Source organism: Rhopilema esculentum, chromosome 19 (genome assembly GCF_057945365.1).
Source record: "Rhopilema esculentum isolate cy_ngs chromosome 19, ASM5794536v1, whole genome shotgun sequence".
NCBI classification, from domain to species: domain Eukaryota; kingdom Metazoa; phylum Cnidaria; class Scyphozoa; order Rhizostomeae; family Rhizostomatidae; genus Rhopilema; species Rhopilema esculentum.
Genome location: NC_142833.1, coordinates 7,353,925 through 7,371,818, shown reverse-complemented (window position 1 = coordinate 7,371,818; position 17,894 = coordinate 7,353,925). Strand labels below are relative to the sequence as shown.

The 17,894-nt window shown below is 36.6% G+C and overlaps 1 protein-coding gene across 2 annotated transcripts; it reads left to right on the top strand.

Moving 5' to 3' along the window:
- The first annotated feature begins 1,653 nt into the window (after positions 1–1,653).
- On the top strand, positions 1,654–17,583 carry LOC135687994 (uncharacterized). Of its 2 annotated transcripts, XM_089114062.1 has the most exons (3): positions 1,654–2,236; positions 10,133–10,472; positions 13,088–17,583. In XM_089114062.1, exon 3 carries the CDS (start codon positions 13,729–13,731, stop codon positions 14,554–14,556), a length of 828 nt encoding a protein of 275 aa, XP_088970188.1. In that variant the 5' UTR covers positions 1,654–2,236; positions 10,133–10,472; positions 13,088–13,728; the 3' UTR covers positions 14,557–17,583. The 2 variants fall into 2 exon arrangements, with proteins under 2 accessions (XP_088970188.1, XP_088970189.1); XM_089114063.1 differs by lacking the exon at positions 10,133–10,472.
- Positions 17,584–17,894: the final 311 nt, after the last annotated feature.

Genomic DNA, 17,894 nt, shown 5'->3' with positions numbered 1-17,894 from the left:
CTATTGTGCTAAAAGAACTGATTGTTTATTGAAAGTATTATTGTTTATTGGAAAAAATAGGGAGGGGGAATATCATGCTAAAACTCTAGTGTTAAACGTTGGGGAAGGAAAGAAACGGCAACCTTTCGTTTCAGATTGCACGTAGTTGTGAATGACAGAGGAAGATGTTGTTTTGATTTGAGGAATTTTTTTTCCTGAACAGAAATGTGCAGTTTTTTGTATCGAGAAGGACATGTTTACACATAAAAAATTAAAACATTGCAATGATACAGAAAATGATTTACTGAATTAATGCAAATGAAAGAAAATGATAAAAATATACATGAAAAAGTTAGCAATTAGATGAAACAAATTCGGTATCTTAACGATTTATTATGTTTTTTAGTTCATGCACTGTTAAAAAGTAATAGAAAAAATGATAAAAAATTCTTATCTTGATCAAAGTGAGGGCCTTCAGCCCCCTATTCCCCCCAGTGACGCCGTGCCTGTCACGAAAATAATTTACAACTTAAATTAATTTGCATGGACTCAATTTTGCCCTCATAAACATATGCATCCATCATTGCATCCATTGGCTATGACTTTCGGTAAGAAATGCTTTCGCCTTGCAAATAACGGAGCTTTTATTTACATACCTGTTCCGTTCTCTAAAATACAATGTCAGGAAGGGGGGTTCATAAAAAATACGATACTTCCATTTAAAAATTCCTAAACGGCCCTTTACGAACTTCAGAGGTGGCATTTCTGCGTGGCAATAAAGCTCTTCTTGGCGCCCTGCGAAATCTTCGATTGCCCTGCGAAATCGAATATTTTTTGGATTGGGGGGGGGGGGGTGTCACACCCCCCCACACCCCCCCGGTATTTTCGCCCCTGGCAGTGATCATAATCTATCACATCTCTTTGAAATTCGTTCAGTATCTAAAATCTATCGAGACTTTTCATAATAAGTTTGATGGGTGTGCTCATGAAAATTTTCAAAAGGTGACACCCAAAGTTTCAAAATTTGAAATATGTGCAGTGATAAAAATTCTTTAAAATAAACTCTGCTCTCGAGAGCATTTTGATTGGTGCACAGATGCAAAATGCAGTCTTGCCACACCCACAAAAGTATTTTAGTGTGAGAGCATTACCTATTCTTACAGGGAACAAAATTCAGGTATGAACGACAGGCATTTCAAAAATCTATTATCTTCACTTAATACTGAGAAAAATTCAGTAATCGCCGCTACTCAGATGATATCATGGAAAGAGTTCAAAAAGTGTTGACTAAGGGTATTCGGGTGCATGGTGGACCATGAAATAAACTTAGGAGAACGTGAACAAAAAATAACTGAAGAACAGTGGCGTACCCAGGGCTGTAGTAGTAGTCTGGGGCTCAGCACCCATAAACTTTTTTGGACCACGCCGTTCAAACACTCGCATTATTTGATTCATTTTAGCTGCGGTAAGTATTTTACAATTGTTATTGACACAAGCATACAGTATACTACCCCCTCTCCCCACTGAGTTTCACATCCTTTTTGGAAAAATCTCGAGGACCATATTTTAGAAAAGTGGGGGGTGTCCGGACCCCCCTATTCCCCCCCCTTGGGTACGCCACTGCCGAAGAAGACTTCCATAGACACGAGGAAAAAGTTATAAGGATCTATCAGGTAATAGAAGAATTTTAGTAGCACGTTGCAGCAAATTCGACAGAAAAACAGTGAAACCAGGCATATGGCCAGAAATTGATGGAAACATGATGAAAAATTTAGAAAACCGTGGTTAGGCAATAGGATAAAGTTTGCTTTATTGAACAGTTACAAGCCATTCACATCTTTAATAAATTGTCTGGTTTGGGTTGCATAGTGAACGAGAGAAGGCTTTGAAAAACGATAGGTGGTCTTGACTACCGTGGATTGAATGATTACATGACGTCGAAGTTTCACCGCATTGTTTAGTTAAGTTCCTTCGTGCATAAACACGGCGTTTTAAAAGCACCTATTGCTTATTTGTGGTCACTGTCCAGACTAGAAACACTTCTAGTTCTAGTCCCTAGCGTCTAGTTCTTAAAACCGTATATATCAATTGAATGTGGTATTAGATGACGAGAGCTGCAGATGAGAGCATGACTTTTATTGTTGGTCCAAGAACAGTAAAGCAAGAAAGCTGCTTGTATTCGGTGGCATTTAAAGGTATTTCAAAGGAATATTCATGCTAAAAATGTGAATGGTGGTGCTAACAGACAAAAGCAAAGGTTAGTCTGTATCTCTTAAAGCCTTCTCTGCATGGATGAATGTGTATACACGCACGCATGCCTTTTTATGAGTAACTAGCCTCAGAATAAGAAAGATTGCTTAATTTCTCTGAAGATCTTGGTAAGTTAATTTTAAAATGACAAGTTCGCAACACAAGACATAATGAAACAGATCGCCTACTAATTAGCAAGGAGTCTTTCTTTACATCATCCTTATGTCAATTGAACTAGAAATTGTTACTTGATCGCTCAAAAGGATAATTTGCATCCCATCGTTTCTCTAGATTAATGGTGATCAGTGCTATAGTTTTGAATTTTCCATGGCAATTTAGAGGTCGGTTTCTTACAGAAAGGTTTTCTATATAAATGCAGATTTGTTCATTTTAATCAATTCATTTTCTCTGATGTTTAAAGTTATGTGCAAGTAAAACGAAGTAGCAGAGGTTTGCAAAATGCAGATACTGTTTTGAAACTTGAAATGTGACGATGACTGAAAAATAGTTTTCCATTAAACAAAATGTTTTTCTGTAGATATGTTTTTTTCGGTAGATAGGTGACAACGTATTTCAGATGGGCATTCGAATTTCTTCAAACCGATAAACTTTAGAGATAAGCCCATTGCGTCTTTCAATTTTTGCTGCCACTGTTTCGTTTATTAGACATCAACTAAATCAAAGTAAAATTCTAGTAAATTTAATTCAATTTATTGCTGGCATGCAAATATTTCTGTCTCACTACTTCTTTTTTGTACAATTTGAAAATGGCTTTGAAAAAAACAAACATTTGAGTAAACTAAAGTTTTATTCTACTCAAATGTTTGTTTCTTTCAAAGCCATTTTCAAATTTTGTACCACCAAAAGATTGTTTTTGTACAATTTTTGTTTTGCATAATTAGTGTCATGGGGTAGGCAATGAAGCAAAATTTTCACAGTTAAATGAATAATTCCTTGCTAAAGTTGACCAAATTTGTGATTATAGAAAGATTTCAGAAGGTTGTTAGTTGATAACAAATGCGATAATATAAATGACATTTATAGCGTTAGTTTAGTGGAAGGGTAACGCAGCATAGTGCTGTTAAAGTTGTGAAAGTCACAAGAAGGTATCGTTGCTTTAGTTTAGATAAACATTTTTGTAAGTTAAGCATTCGTAATTCGGAGGTCCATCGTAAACGATTGCACGTGACCAAAATAAGAAATTATATTTGTATTTCTTTATATTTCCATGGTACAATTTTTATGTTCTGAAGAAAAACTTTCTAAAATTTTACGACTGTACCTAAAACCTTGGTATAAAACCTTGTAATCTTGTAGCCTTGGTCTAAACCATTGTCTAAAACCATTGTCTAAAACCTTGCAATCTGAGCTTAGAAATTAGTTATATAAATATATGTTGTTTGTCCCTCCTTTATCTGCATCGAAGGTTAATGTGAAAAGATTTCAGAAAATTCTCAAATACACTCTTTTTTATACGAAGCAGTAAGTCGTAAATTTTTATTTGGATTGTTTTTAGTTTGTTCTTAAATTAATAGGGTGTAAGCTGCGCGATTGCTAGCTTTTTCGCTCTGGGAAGTGTTAAGGCCTCATTTGCCAAAAAAGTGAGCGAGACAACCTTCATTTGCCGACAAGCTTGAATATTCATCGAAAAAGCAGCCACACATGGCTAAAAATCCTCGTTTTTGAGACAAAATTTTGTTTAAATTTGCATTTTACAGTATAGACAGGGAATTTCCCACAACAATCGAGCAAAGTGCCTAACGTTAGTTTTCGTTCTTGATTTGGGTACTTTTGAGTCTTGCTGAATATTGTAAGCCATGGATACATTTTTGTAACACAATACAATGGAAAATTTACAATTTCAATTGTAACACAATAGAAATCTCGTGATCGTGACGTCATTTCCGCCGGTCATCAAAATTTGTACTTCTTATTTTGAAAAATCGCTCAAACCAGCTTGTTTGGTATTGTAAAAGGAACAAAAACTTCGATAGAATGAACCCTCTATCAGACTTGCAGATAACGAGTTATTGCTATTTAATGTCGGTATGACGTCATCATAATGACTGTTCTGCAGTTTTCAAGCACTTGGAATTCAAAGGCTGATGGTCGTAATTTAGGTTGCTTTACCTCGACTTTGAAGTTTTTACCTTCATTTTATTCAGCAACTCAAGAATGTCTTTTGAGCTGATATATTTGCACGCCTGGGAAACTAAGTATTGAACAAAAATGCTTGAAAGAACAAGTACATACTTGAAATATGTTACTATTTCCTGTATCTTGTGACAGCAGCTTGAGAGTGCAATATCAAAGTGAACTGCACTTATCATCTGCACTACAATTCTTTTGCTTTTGAAAAAATTGTAGAAATCTTTTTTCTAAACATTTTAAAAGCTGGGGATGGATGATGCACCTCTTTATTATGGTATTTTACTACAAACACACAATGTTCTTTATACACCAGTATTATAACCGGAGTTTATTGAAGTCAAAATTTGAAATTTTGAAGATTATTGATTTTAGCAATTTGACAATGTTAAATGAGCCTGTTAACAAAAAGTTTCTCTATGGAACTCTGTTGAATAAATAAATGTCAACTTGAACCGCTATACCTAATGGTCTTTGTCAAAAATGTTAGAGGCAGCCTAAGCTACTTCAACTAAGATCTGGATAAAACAGATGGAAAATACTCATGAGAATAAACCTTATAGATAATGGTAGTGGCAGTAGAAAAGGTTGTGTTTATCAGTTATCAAGTGTGGAGAACTTAGAAAGACTGTCAAATAGCCAAAACAAGAAAGAATGGCAATCCTTGATTAGGCGCGCAATGTCGCGAATGTCACCTTCAAATGGCATAAGTGACGAATGGAGTGACTGATGATGTTAAAATTATTATTTCTAAGATCAGACTTACGAAGAAACCAATCAATACTTTTTAATAGAAACATTTAATCCATTTTCATTGAAACCGAGTCAATTTTTGTCACTTTTAATCATTTTAGCTACCGAAATCCTAAAATATGCCTGCACCTGCAGCTTTTTAAATGGCTTTTAAATATAACGTGGCTTAAAATCTGGATTGAAAAGTCCAACAAAAATAGGCAACGAGCACGCCTTCAGGCCTCACCTTGTTGAAATCTATAAAAAGTCATATCGTCACAATTTTGAACGCCAAACTCTCGAGAAGATGTATATCCTTGCATAAAAACTTTTGAGGATTGTCAAAAGAAGTGCAACTTTGATCCTCAACATTTTTCATCCTTATTACTTTTTAGGATGACACCATGGCACCTATAGCGTGTCCAAAGATTAATTTCTGCCCATAGAAAGATGACCTGACAAATCTTTGTCCTTGCACAATAGAAACAGTAAAATAATAAGGAAGAAACAGATGCTAAATTCTAGAATGTATCACATGCTCAATTTAAAAAGTGAAGAGTTTAGCTTGCCTCTAAGGTTGAATATGCAGATGTTCCATAATGTACCTTGCACGTATCGCAATGCTGATCGTCCGCTAGCTATGACAGGGGTTTCTGATTGGTTAAAGAAGAATAACAGAGAGAATAAGAGTGATTCGTTTGCATTGAAACAATAAACTGACTAACAAAACTGAAGCAACGATTGGAAAACAAGAGGGAGAAGATCATAGCAATAATCAGCACAAATAAGCAATACATATTTCAAGCTACATTTCACCTCAAAAACTCCTTAACTTAAAATGTAGCGAATTCTAATTGAGTAGGTAAAGAGGGCAAACATATGAAAATGAAAATGAGTTATAGATTGCCGAATTGTGACGTCATCAAAAAAAATCTGTTGCCTTTTGTGGAAAGGGCAGTGTCAATGAATTTTCCCCTGTGCTATATTTATGATTAACCTTAAAATATAATATAAAAAATTAGGAAAGCTGTTTCTTACAGGCACTTAAAAACTAGTTATAGTGCCTGAAATCTAATTCGACTAAGTACTGTCATGTGCCTGTATTATTTTAATGAACTGATTTATAATAACCAGGTAATTACTCAAGTAATCACAAGAAGTCACAAGATTTAAAGTAATTTTAGTAAAAATTGAGTTAACCTCAAAAAAATCATGAAGCAGTCAAACTAACAATTCAACCATAAATACACTAAAATATCAACTATTATACGAACCAAAATACTTGCTTTGCTTTATCTCCTTTCAGACACTAGAAAATGCCCCATTTATAAATGATTATATTTTTAAGGAGGATCACACAATAAAGTACCGAAGTGATGACGTCAAAAAATCTTTTTTTAGAAGTTTTGAATTATGATTCCATAACCTGAAAGAACATCATAAAATACCTCGAAATATGCAAAATCAATTTATTTTCTTACAAATTGGCTGAGATATGGCCACATGATCACAGAGTCTTGCCTATTTAAACCTCTATAATTGGTCTTGGTTCATAACTTTATAAACCAGGCCAGAATAACAGTAATCCGTTAGCAAACTTGAAAACTTTCATTGGCCATATCTCGCCTAATTTTAACAAATATCTAAATGCCGTTCTTTCAGGATATGTGTTGAAGTTTAAGAAACTTTGAAAAAATATTTTTGATGACGTCATACTTCGGTACTCTATTGGTTAAAGTTTTGTCAAATGCACGAGTGAATCACATATGTAGTCAAGCAAATTTGTGTGAACATGGTAACCAAAAGCTGGTACCGAACCTTTTCCTCTGCTGGTTAATAAAATCCGAACAGTTCAATTCATATTGTTTAAATAGAAAATTTGAGAGAGAGAAATGAATGAAATAGGTCTATTCAAAGATAGAGCTGACGTAAGGCCTTGAGTAAAAACTAACACGACTCGTAGCCAAATCCATTAATAAATTGTCAATGCTTCGCAAAATGTTTTCTTTTCTTGATGCCATTTCTGGGCAATATTAGCTACGGGATGGAGGTTAGAAGCAATCTTTTTGAAAGCTTATACTGAGCAGCATCCCCTGCTTAATAAAATAATTTTCATAAACACATTTTTTAAAACTCTGGTAACTTAAATGTGAAGTAAAACAACGTTTCATTAAGAAATCAACTATAATTGAAAAAAATCTTCCACTTTTCCACTCGCTTTAGTCAAATTTGTATAAGAAATTAGCTCCCGAAACTTTCATTAGATGATTTTAGAAGGTTTTCACGACTTTCATGATCACTGTACTTGTATATGAAGTATCACATAGGTTGTTTTGCTTTGAGGAGTCAGTGGGGAGTCTGGTAAGCAATGTTTGGCTGCAATCACCTACGAGCAAGAACCGAGATACCGGGCATAGCCCCCCCCCCCCCCGTCAAAAAAATCTTAAGTAGCATATGTAAAATACTTTTATATTGTAAAACATGGCTGTTGTTACACTTATTTATCAAGGCTGGCACTCCCCAAGCAAAAAGTTGTACCTCGGTCTTTGCCTACAGGTCCAGGTTTCCACTTGCAATCAAAACTCAGAGACCTAATAGTTTATAAATCAATCTTAATATCAGTAATAGCTGGGCAAAAGATGACTGTCCGCGTACTACAAAAGGAGAACTAAGATCCCCATGATGTCGGTTAGCTCCGTGTGCGCAACCAATATTTTCCAGCTTACCAATAACATTGGCACTTAATGGACTTTAGTTTGCTTTTTGCTTTCTAACTTTTGAGTAGAGAAGTATAGGCATTTAATGACTAGCAATCTTATTTCAGTTGTGTTAAACATAGTAATATAGCATTAGCGCGGCCTCTGCCTACACCCCCAGGAACTTTAAGATTGCATTCACTTTTGCGGATTATAAATATTCTTAACAACTTTAATACATGTAATACATAAATATAATAGATATTCAATAATAGATATGAATTAATGTAGATTATAAATATTCGTAGAAATTTGTGATCGTGTGCCTAAAATAATTTTTAAATCACTTTATCATAATGGTGAGAGTTTTGCTACATATTTTTCTACAAGAGCAGTTTTATTAGAAGAAGAGCCTCAAAATCAGTAAAAATCAATTGAGAAAAAGCTAAGGCCGAGATATTGTATTGTAAAGTGTTCAAATGTAAGAGCATTTTTACTAAGGAAATATTTTTCAAGACAATATATCTTTATATTAAAGAAAAACTTGTATTATATACACCCAATTTTTTCTCCAGAAAAAAATTATTTCATATCTAAACTGTTTCATTTTTCGCACTTAAAATTTAGAGTAAATTAAGAAAAGTCCAGCTTTAAAGTTTTAAGAAATAAAGACTATTTACCTGAAAATAAATTTACTGGTCTTATGAACAATAGTGTAGTGTTTTTTAAAACCACAGAAACATTTTAGGGTCTGAGGCATACTAGTACAAGGCAAGCTTGATGAGTGCACTTCAAAATTTTTGCTTAGAACATTCTCTCATTTTATTTGCTGAGAAATCTAAATTAGCAAAAACTTGACTTTTAGAGCATAAACTGAAAAGGCACCTTCATTCGGTAAAAAAAGGAAATAATTATGCTCTACTCTACGTAAATAATTTTCAAAAATATCGGGAAACAATACCTCTATGGCTTGCTTATTCTGGCACATTTGTTTAAAAATTAATTTCATCCGTTCTGAAGAGTCAATAAGCTTATTGATAACACTATTAAGATCGATTGTGCCAAATCTTTGCGAATAAAATGGTTGATTCTGTAATGAATCATAGCATTTTTAGCAGTATAGTTTTTTAGGTTCAACTGTAGCACTTCGGTTCAACTGTAGCACAAATCCGGTCAAATTTTCAAAAATGTAGTTTAAAAAGGGCACCTATTATAGGGAGTCCAAAGGTTGGATAACGTGCAAGGATCAACCAAAAGCCGTAATCAACAACGAAATATAACGCAATTACGCGACTGCGATGGAAAAACTTGCCTTGATAAAACATTGCAAGAAGTAACTATTTGGCACGTCCGGTTCTCACGTTTTCACAGAAAAAGCTGCTGACTTGGTCCAAACCTTTTCAGCATCTACTGACTGCATGTTTTCGTTGAAACGCACCCACATCCTAAAAGCCGTAAACCGTTTCCAATTTACACCGAACGACGTAAGTAAGACGCATCTTATGCTGAAGCCGCAATTCCGCGGAAAATCCATTCTTGAATCCGTAGCACACACGTAGAAATATGGTCGATGCGGTAAAGCCACAAACCTATGATCGAGGGGCAATTCACTCTTGCAAATAGCGCACGAGATTTTTCCTAAAACAAAAGGATTTCTGGGGATTTTCAGATAAAACAATAGGATTTCCATCAATGACGTGCGAGATTTTTTGGAGTGATTTGCCCCTCGCCCCTTTGATAGGCTCCCTAAAGAGATACCTTTTTCATTTCACCATGTTTTTATAGAACCAGGTAGCAAAGCGTACGAGATGTCCCAGAAACAAAAGAATATCCAGTGATTTTCAGATAAAACAATGGAATCTCGACCAAATTTTTAAGAGATTTTCTTGACGTGATTTGCCCCTCATATAGAGCCACCACAGCACAGAAACTACAGGAGCTTTAGACATTCCCAAAGTCTATTTTTGTTAAATCCTCAAGCATTCGTCCTACTGCGAGGGCAAATTTAAACTGCGAAGGAGATAATAGAGGGCGAAGGAAAATCTTTCGCTCAACAATATCTCTTTCGCAGTTAAGATTTTCCCTCGAAGTAGTACGAATGGCTAGAGGGTTTCAGAAATAGACTTTGGGAATGTCCAAAGGAGTTAACAGTAGCCCCGTGAAACTTTTTTGAAAGCATAACCTTAAAGTGGAAATTGCGGCCTTTGGTGCAAGCCGATTAACAGAAAAGTGAAAAAGATAGCGACCTTTCTCTTGCCTATGCACAAATACTAAACTCATCATTTCTTTTTCTAAGAAGCTTTAACAAGTGTTAACCTCTAACTTAGGATGGATTGAGTTTCAAATGTTTGAACAAAGCCGCAATTCATTTATAACGGCAACAGGAAGAATCTTATTTGGGACGATAAGCTTCGCGATGACGGCGACTTTAGCCTTATGGCACTGCAAAGGAAGCGTAGACGAATGACGTTGATTGGCCGTAGTGACACTGTCAGTGGTCATTTAAATCGATCATCACATCACTATACGCTAGTAGCAAGGTAGTTCACAAGCCGATTGTATGACAACAAAACATCTACAGATGCGCAACAAAGACGCTCGTTTAGATTATTGCAAAGCTTCAAAGGAGTAGCCACAGCTTATTTTCAAGCAGAAGCTAGGAACACGGTAATCAATTATTTTTTCAGCCCTTTGCGGGTCTGTTGATTAAAATTTCAAGCGATTAATGCTAGCCGTCCCAGAAGTAAGGTTACACATTCAACTAGGCCAAAATACATAGATAATAAAGCGACCTACAGTCATTCTGTTGGGGGCTTGATTAGGGGTTTCGAAATCATTTCATTGCATCGTGTTCAACATTGTGCTTTTCTAATTAGCCTATTTTTTAAAAGTGTACAGTGTACACTCATTTTTTATAAGAAACAAGGACCAACATTGAATTGAGTACCCCAGTTTCTTGACACTGAAATTTGTTCCAAAAGCCGCATAATGTTGTGATTGATTTTGCCATTTGGGGCCCAATTTATCTAATCTAATCTAAATCTAAATGTTACAGTGCAGCCCCCATAATGGGTATTTCGTACTAGCGGTTAGTAGGTTAGTCTTAATAAAAGAAAAGCGATAATATTAGAAAATAAACTGGTCAGCACTGCCGGATTGGTAAGCGGTAAGTGGTTTTATCGGGATAAAAATTTTATGCCATCGATGAAACACAAAGCATAAATTCTTGAAGTGATGCTTTCTTTCAAAAATCAAGTATTTCCATATTGGTTTGCTTCGAGAACTTATTTTTTTAATTTTATCGGAATACAGGCTCGATTTCACCAGCGTGCAGACTTACTAAATAGAAGAAATTCTTAATTCTGAATTTCTCTTAAGTCTGCACGCAGACAAGGTTTGTTCCAAATCGTGATTGTGACATATTAAGTGACAAATCCAAAAAGTGACATATTAAGTCAAGGTAGCTTATAACGGTGCTATAGCCCATAGCCGCAGAGAGTACAGAAGAGTCACGAGGAGCAACAGGTGGTACAGCTCCCCCTCCCATTTTCCAGCCCTGGCAGCAATTGAAAAACTTTAAATCGTTTCTATTTTGATAAAATAAATCAACTCCCAATTCTTTTACCTCGCATATTTTTCAATTTCATTCTACTGCCAATTTTCTAAAGATCTCAATCTTTAAACAGTAATAGCAGTCAGGTCATCCTTATGATTATATTCTTCAGGAACGACCGTAATTTTTTATCCAAATTTCAGCAACACTAATATTTATGAGTGATACCGATCATTACCACCACCCGTATCCATGATGTTAAAAATAACCCCCTTTTCCTCGAAAATAACTTGATTTACCTCGAAAGTAGACTGCCTCACAACTGAATACATGTTGACCCATAATTCTTGAAAACCATCCTAGTAAAGAAAAAAGATTAATGTAATAATTCGCAAATTGCTTTGATAATGCTTAGAAACATATCTGGTTTGTTGTAGGTGCCCTTTTTGTTCTCTCTGATTACCCTTTGTCAGAAAAATGCGCACCTATCAGGTATAGCATTAGATATTTTGCACCAAACCAGAAAATACACTTGTAAGAATCTGTGCAGTAAAGAAAATTCTCCTGAATGCTCTTTTATTTTTATATATTTAGAGAGCCAAATTGTTGCTTATATATTTCTTTTTCACGTTGTATTTTCGAGGGGTGTGCACCACATATCCCCAGCTTTAGCGGTCTCTAAGCTTCTCCTGTGCAATGTGTTTCTCTAAGCATGTAATGAAATTCCTCTTTGTGACACTGTTACTTATTTCTCCCTATCGTAGCAAGAAAGCCTAGATTATAGGCCTGAAAATAATTATTGAATAATGGCACTTCTAAGATACCTTTTCTTTTTTCCTTAAAGATTTAATCAATTCTCGTAAATTTTGAAACATTAAAACTATCTACCAGCTGCAAAACAGCTGAAGACTGGCTGAGAGGGGCTGAGACAACCTTTGTTGCTTAACATGTCTGTTCTTGGACGTTTGTTGGTTCTGATTTAAAGGTTATCTGAAGACATTGCAGTTGCATCATAAGCAATGATCTGTGTAAGCTGGAGTGCCCTGTTCAAATTATGTTGATGTGCACCGCGAGCTCAGTTTCTAATCTTCACAATTACCGCCAGTTCAGTCGCAAAGATATTTCCTTTGTTGCTAAGACGCTCGTGCTTGGGAAAATTTCTTCAATGGATAATTTGAAATAAAAAAATTTTTTCAATCAACAACACGGTGCTTTATATATTTGCCAAAAGTCACCATAGCAGCAACTTTGAGAAACAAATATTCAATATTAGAGAGACGACACAAATGGATTCAGGAGATCAGTTAGAGCTTTAAGTTTTTTATGCCATGGATAAGCAAATTAAAACTTAAATCAATGAAAAGAAAAGCAAGTTTTTGTTTGTCACTTCATTGTGAATGAATCGATCCTATGATTTACTGGAAGTTGAAATGTACCCCTGTGACGTATGACTTGCTATTGAGATCATAGATGCATTAGTTGTGAGGCACAGCTCTTTTAGGGTATAATAACTAAAGTTGTGAACTTTTCTTTCATGTTCTGATATGATATACTGATATTTATGTAATCTCCATGGTAGTTATGTAATGCCCATTTTACGTTGCAATTGACAACGTGATGTTACAACGCGATGCCCCATGCTACATCACTGATGTAGTACAGTATGTCAGCTAATCGCATATAAAAGGATTTTCCCACCCATTTAACGGCACTGTTCATTCATTCGCAGGATCATTCAAGTTGGCATCTTTTTCTAGCAGCAAGAGGCAGCCTGAGCGGACTTTGGCTCAAAATCAGTTGAAGTAAAGCAAGGCAACATCCAGTTTGGAAACAACACTGGAAGATGTTTGCTTGACCTCGGTGCCACAACGCAATCTAGTGCCCAGTGTATTTGATTTAGAGCCAGAATGGAGTGAGACCCTATGTGTCATTTGAGAATCCACGTGCTGTGAAAAACACAAGAAAGTAAAATACCACATCGATTGAGTAGATTCTGTATGTGTAAAGAGGTCACATACTCCCATTAAGCCGGAGTTGTTAGTGGCTTGCAGGGCAACGAATCGAAATTGAGGTAGAAACTAGTGCTTGCCAATGAAGAGGGCTTTTTGATGTGCATCAGTACAGCGGAGGGAGACAAACTGTTTTCGTGATGCCCAAAGAAAGAGCATCTCTCTACGCAGGTCTCGTTTGAATTCTATTTTGATAAAGTCGTGGCTACTGCAGTATTTTGGATTGAAAAGTGTATTCGCAAAAACAGCTGTATCATAACTTGATGTATCCTCATCAAAGCTGCCTAACAAAAGTTAATTTAACTTCACATGGTTAACAACCATATTCTTAGTAAATCTCAGATCAGCTTTTCCACTGAAAATGGATCATCTGCAAGAGGGAAGCAGTAAACAAGATAGGACGTCATGTTTGAAAGACCAGGTTTCAAAAATTTACATGAACACGATAGCTGCAAATGAGCGAGAAGACAGGCTGCTTAGCAAAAGACTCGATGCAATAGATATGGAACACAGGGCACAATATTTGAGGATGAGGAAAATAATTAGGGATGCAAAGGCCTTCAGTAGAAGAAGGTTTCCCGCACTGCTGTCTGGGAGACCGACGCTGGAGAGCAAGACATTGGATACATCTAATCGCGGACACACTGCACCAGCAAAAGGTTTATCTTTGAGTGCCAATGGGCAACGCACGGGTTCAATTTCAGAAGATCAAATGGACAAAGAAACACATGTTTCGAAAATTGACAGTAAAACAGCAAGTTGCCAGTTGATTGACGCTAAGCCAGTAGGACAAGGTAATGAGCAAAGGCATGGAAAGGAGCTTGTAGATCGTCTGAAGTACACAGAGCAAGAAGTTCTTCGCATTCGTAAATCTTTCGCTGGCCAGAACACCCCACCCGTACGAAAAAGGACATTTTTACCTCACCTTGAGATGCGCCCTGAAATCCCAGTCTTATCAGTTGATATCAGGACCAATCCTATGACACAGACGGTTCCACATGGTGCAGATTCTAATTCACCTGCAAATATAAAAGAAAGAAAGGATGCAGCGTTACCTGAGATTTCGAAAAAGTCGACACCCACTAACATTCAACGCAGGAAAACACTAGCCGGAACGAATGCATCACTTTTACGATCAATGAAAAGGGAGTCAACGGCTTTAAGCAGGTCCCTTCCGTCGAGTTTTTGAAAACATTTAAGTCTCATAATGTTCATTTCACACATTTTGTGATAATGCTAAAAGTACGTTTAAGGTGATATGGAAGCAGTCTGCAATGACTAGTTCTCGATATCTTGGATTAAGCCCCAATCCTAACAGAAAAATAAATCCTAAAAGGTTAAGCCATTTTTTAAGATGGTCCTATTCATGAAATAGAACCCCTTGGTAATTTTTCTGTTGGTATAGTAACATAATATTGCGCACTGTACACTTCGTGTTTGCATATTTGGACAACTAAGACATATTCATAAGCGTACGAGGGTGGGAGAGGGGGAGATTGGCTGGTTGTATTCAGCTTCCTAGGGTATAAAAAGTCATCTAAAGATTCAGTCATCAGTTCGCTGATAGTCAGGCGTATGTTTTACAAGTGCTTTAAAGATCTTGAAAAAAGCTCTATTGTTTTGCAAAAAAGTGGCGCTGGTCCCTCGCCCCTCCCCCCTCGTCGGAGACCCAGCATAACTCTCCAACGCTTTAAGTATTTTGCAAGTCAAGCTGCTTAGTTTCTTAGGGAGCACTTTGAATAGAACTATTTTTGTCCCTAAGGGAACACTGAAAGTATCCGAAATGTTGCCTACAGATATGAACTTTATTAATTTAATTAATTTATTAATACTTTAATAATCTGAGCAGTTATAGTGAGGAAAGGATACAATGGATTCTGAGAGAAAATTAAAATGCGTCAAAAGCCCAATTCGTTTTTTCTAATTCAGGATAATGGTATCTGTGGCTTATTCACAGTACTCAAGCAATCTGTTGTTCACATTTGCCCTCATTTTATCGTTTTGACAGTACAGTAACTACTGACTCCCTCTTTTAAAATCAGGGTAGGGTACTTTTGATCCAATAGAACAGAACAAATTTTTTCCAAGGTTCAAGGCTTACTACTGATCCAATAAGCGTGCATTAATACACCCTGCATTGAATACGATTCAAGGATCAATTCCTTTAACGATTTCACGGGGGCAGCGCCTTTTTTTATAGATCAAAGTCCACTGAGTAGAAAGGATTTGGTTAACACTGAATATTGATATATCCTACTGCATGGTGAAGAACATGGCTCCCTATGATATATTAGCACAGCTCCTGCTCTAATTTTTTAAATCATTTGGTGTATGTTTTGCCAGCATTTCTTCAAGGATTCATTTTTTATAATTAGGTCCAAAAATCCATTTCTGTGATTTTGCTATTGAATAGAAAATGATATAGATAAGTATAGGAAATAATTTTGCAATCCTGTCATTATTTATTTTAAAGCAATAATATATATTTGTTTATAGATAATTCTGGCATTTAATTTGCCTCATTCTGGATTGTAAATATATCGCGTGAATGATTATTGTCTTTATACCAGGTTCTTGTTTAATGTTGTTTAATATGTCACCATTGAATTCATACATAAATTCTTTGGCGAAGCTTAAGAATCCGGTGAGGACAATCCGATTACCCTCGTGTCATACACGTCGAAGAGTTTTATGACTGCACCATTGAATTACAGGTCATACTTAGGTAACTCGGTACCTTTTCCTGAGCTCTGAGAAATAATTACAATTGAATGATGTCTTTATTAAAAATTCTCTCCAAGAAAATTTTCGTTTCATTCAAAATTAGGTTATAATCAGAAGGATCACTTCAGAACATAAAACCAGTCTTTCTCGTCAAGAAACTTATTCACAAACAGCAAATAATGCCATTAGACATACTTTATGTTCTGTTACATCATCTAAATATTTCATGTATCTATTTTATTATCTTGATCAAAGCCGTCACTACGGGGAGTGTGGAGGGTGTGACACCCCCTTAGGATGGTTCATCGCCAAATTTTCAAACTTCCGGGTAATTAAAGGATGGCTCACCCACTTTTTCAGCAAAGAGACTTGACTGAGCACTCCCCCTCGAGCACGATAGCTAGTGACGGTCCTGATCTTGATGAAACATTATGCCTAGGCACCAGAAAATTTGATGCAATAGGAGTCATAGTTTCATTTATCGAAACTATGCTTCTGCACACGCTTCTGATATGCTACTTCGCATGTCAGACCATAAGCTGTCATTTTGTCACATTACATGACAAAATTTCGACCAATAGCGAGGCGGCTATGCTCCGACAAAAAGACTATTGTGACAAATAACCATTCCTGCCCTGACGCGACCACCTTCTGAAAGGGCAGAGTATTTTTTGCTGTGTATAGCCAGAAGTTAACACCTAAATTATAGAAAGAAATGAATTAGGTAACAGAGGGAGAAAAACATAGATCGTTTTGTTGTTCTCGTTTGTACAGTCGAGCGCTCAAAAATTCTAAAAATGGGCTGGGCAGACAAAAATTTGACGAGTGTAAAGCTGTAGATACTTCAGCAGTACCCACGATTAACTGCTCAAAAGGCACTGGGCAGCAAAATTTGACGATTCTGGGCGATGTAGTCACCAATGTAACAAGAAGCATAAGATTTTTTATTAAAACAGTACATTATCGATTGAATTCTCTGCAGAAACAGCACCACTACACACAGGCATGGAAGCAATAGATCAACTTTGGCTATGAAGAAAGAAATGATTTTGTCTTGTCTACAAGCAAGGTTGTATGAAATGAAGATTCCTAACTGTGTAAGTATGTTTGCTGTGTCCCACGTGACTGTGAAGTTGTGTGCTGTGTAATAAGTTTATCCAGGCGCAGTCTGGCCCGGCTGGCAAAGTGACTAACTCTGGGAACCAGAGTCTCATGAAACCGGGGATAATTTTTTGTGGACCACTGGGGTGGCAAAGAAGGAGAAGATGCATTTCTGTGACTGGTTTCAAACTTCATTTCTGAGACTAAATATTGGAGAATCTGGCACCCAGGGTACAAAGTGACGATCGCAATCCGTTACTTAAATACAAAAGGAATGCCAAGTAACGAGCACGGTGCGCAAGGGAATTTTTTTGCTGTTTGTGCGAGTGAGGTTCATTTTGGTTGTGAGTTTGAAAGCCTTAAGCGTAGCTCAATGGCGGCGCCAGCCACTTCGCTCTGGGGGGGGGGGGACAAAAAAAATATTTTGGACCACGCCTCTTTTAGCACCAGAAAACCCCTTTTTACTAACAAGGAACGCAATTTTTACCTGAAGGGAACGCCCATTACTCACTTTTGGCTATGTAAATCCAGTTTGAAAATCATAGGATTACATCACAAAAAGTACGTTGCCAAAATATTACCCCTCCCCCAACATTTTCTCATCGGATTTAGACGAAATGCAAAATTGATCCTGCCGAGAACTGGGGGGGGACGTGTTCCCCCAGTCCCCCCCGTGGCGCCGCTACTGGCGTAGCTGCAAGC

What these genes read in the sequence shown, in the direction of transcription:
- LOC135687994 (XM_089114063.1), top strand. Translation starts at nt 13,729, where the DNA reads ATGGATCATCTGCAAGAGGGAAGCAGTAAACAAGATAGGACGTCATGT.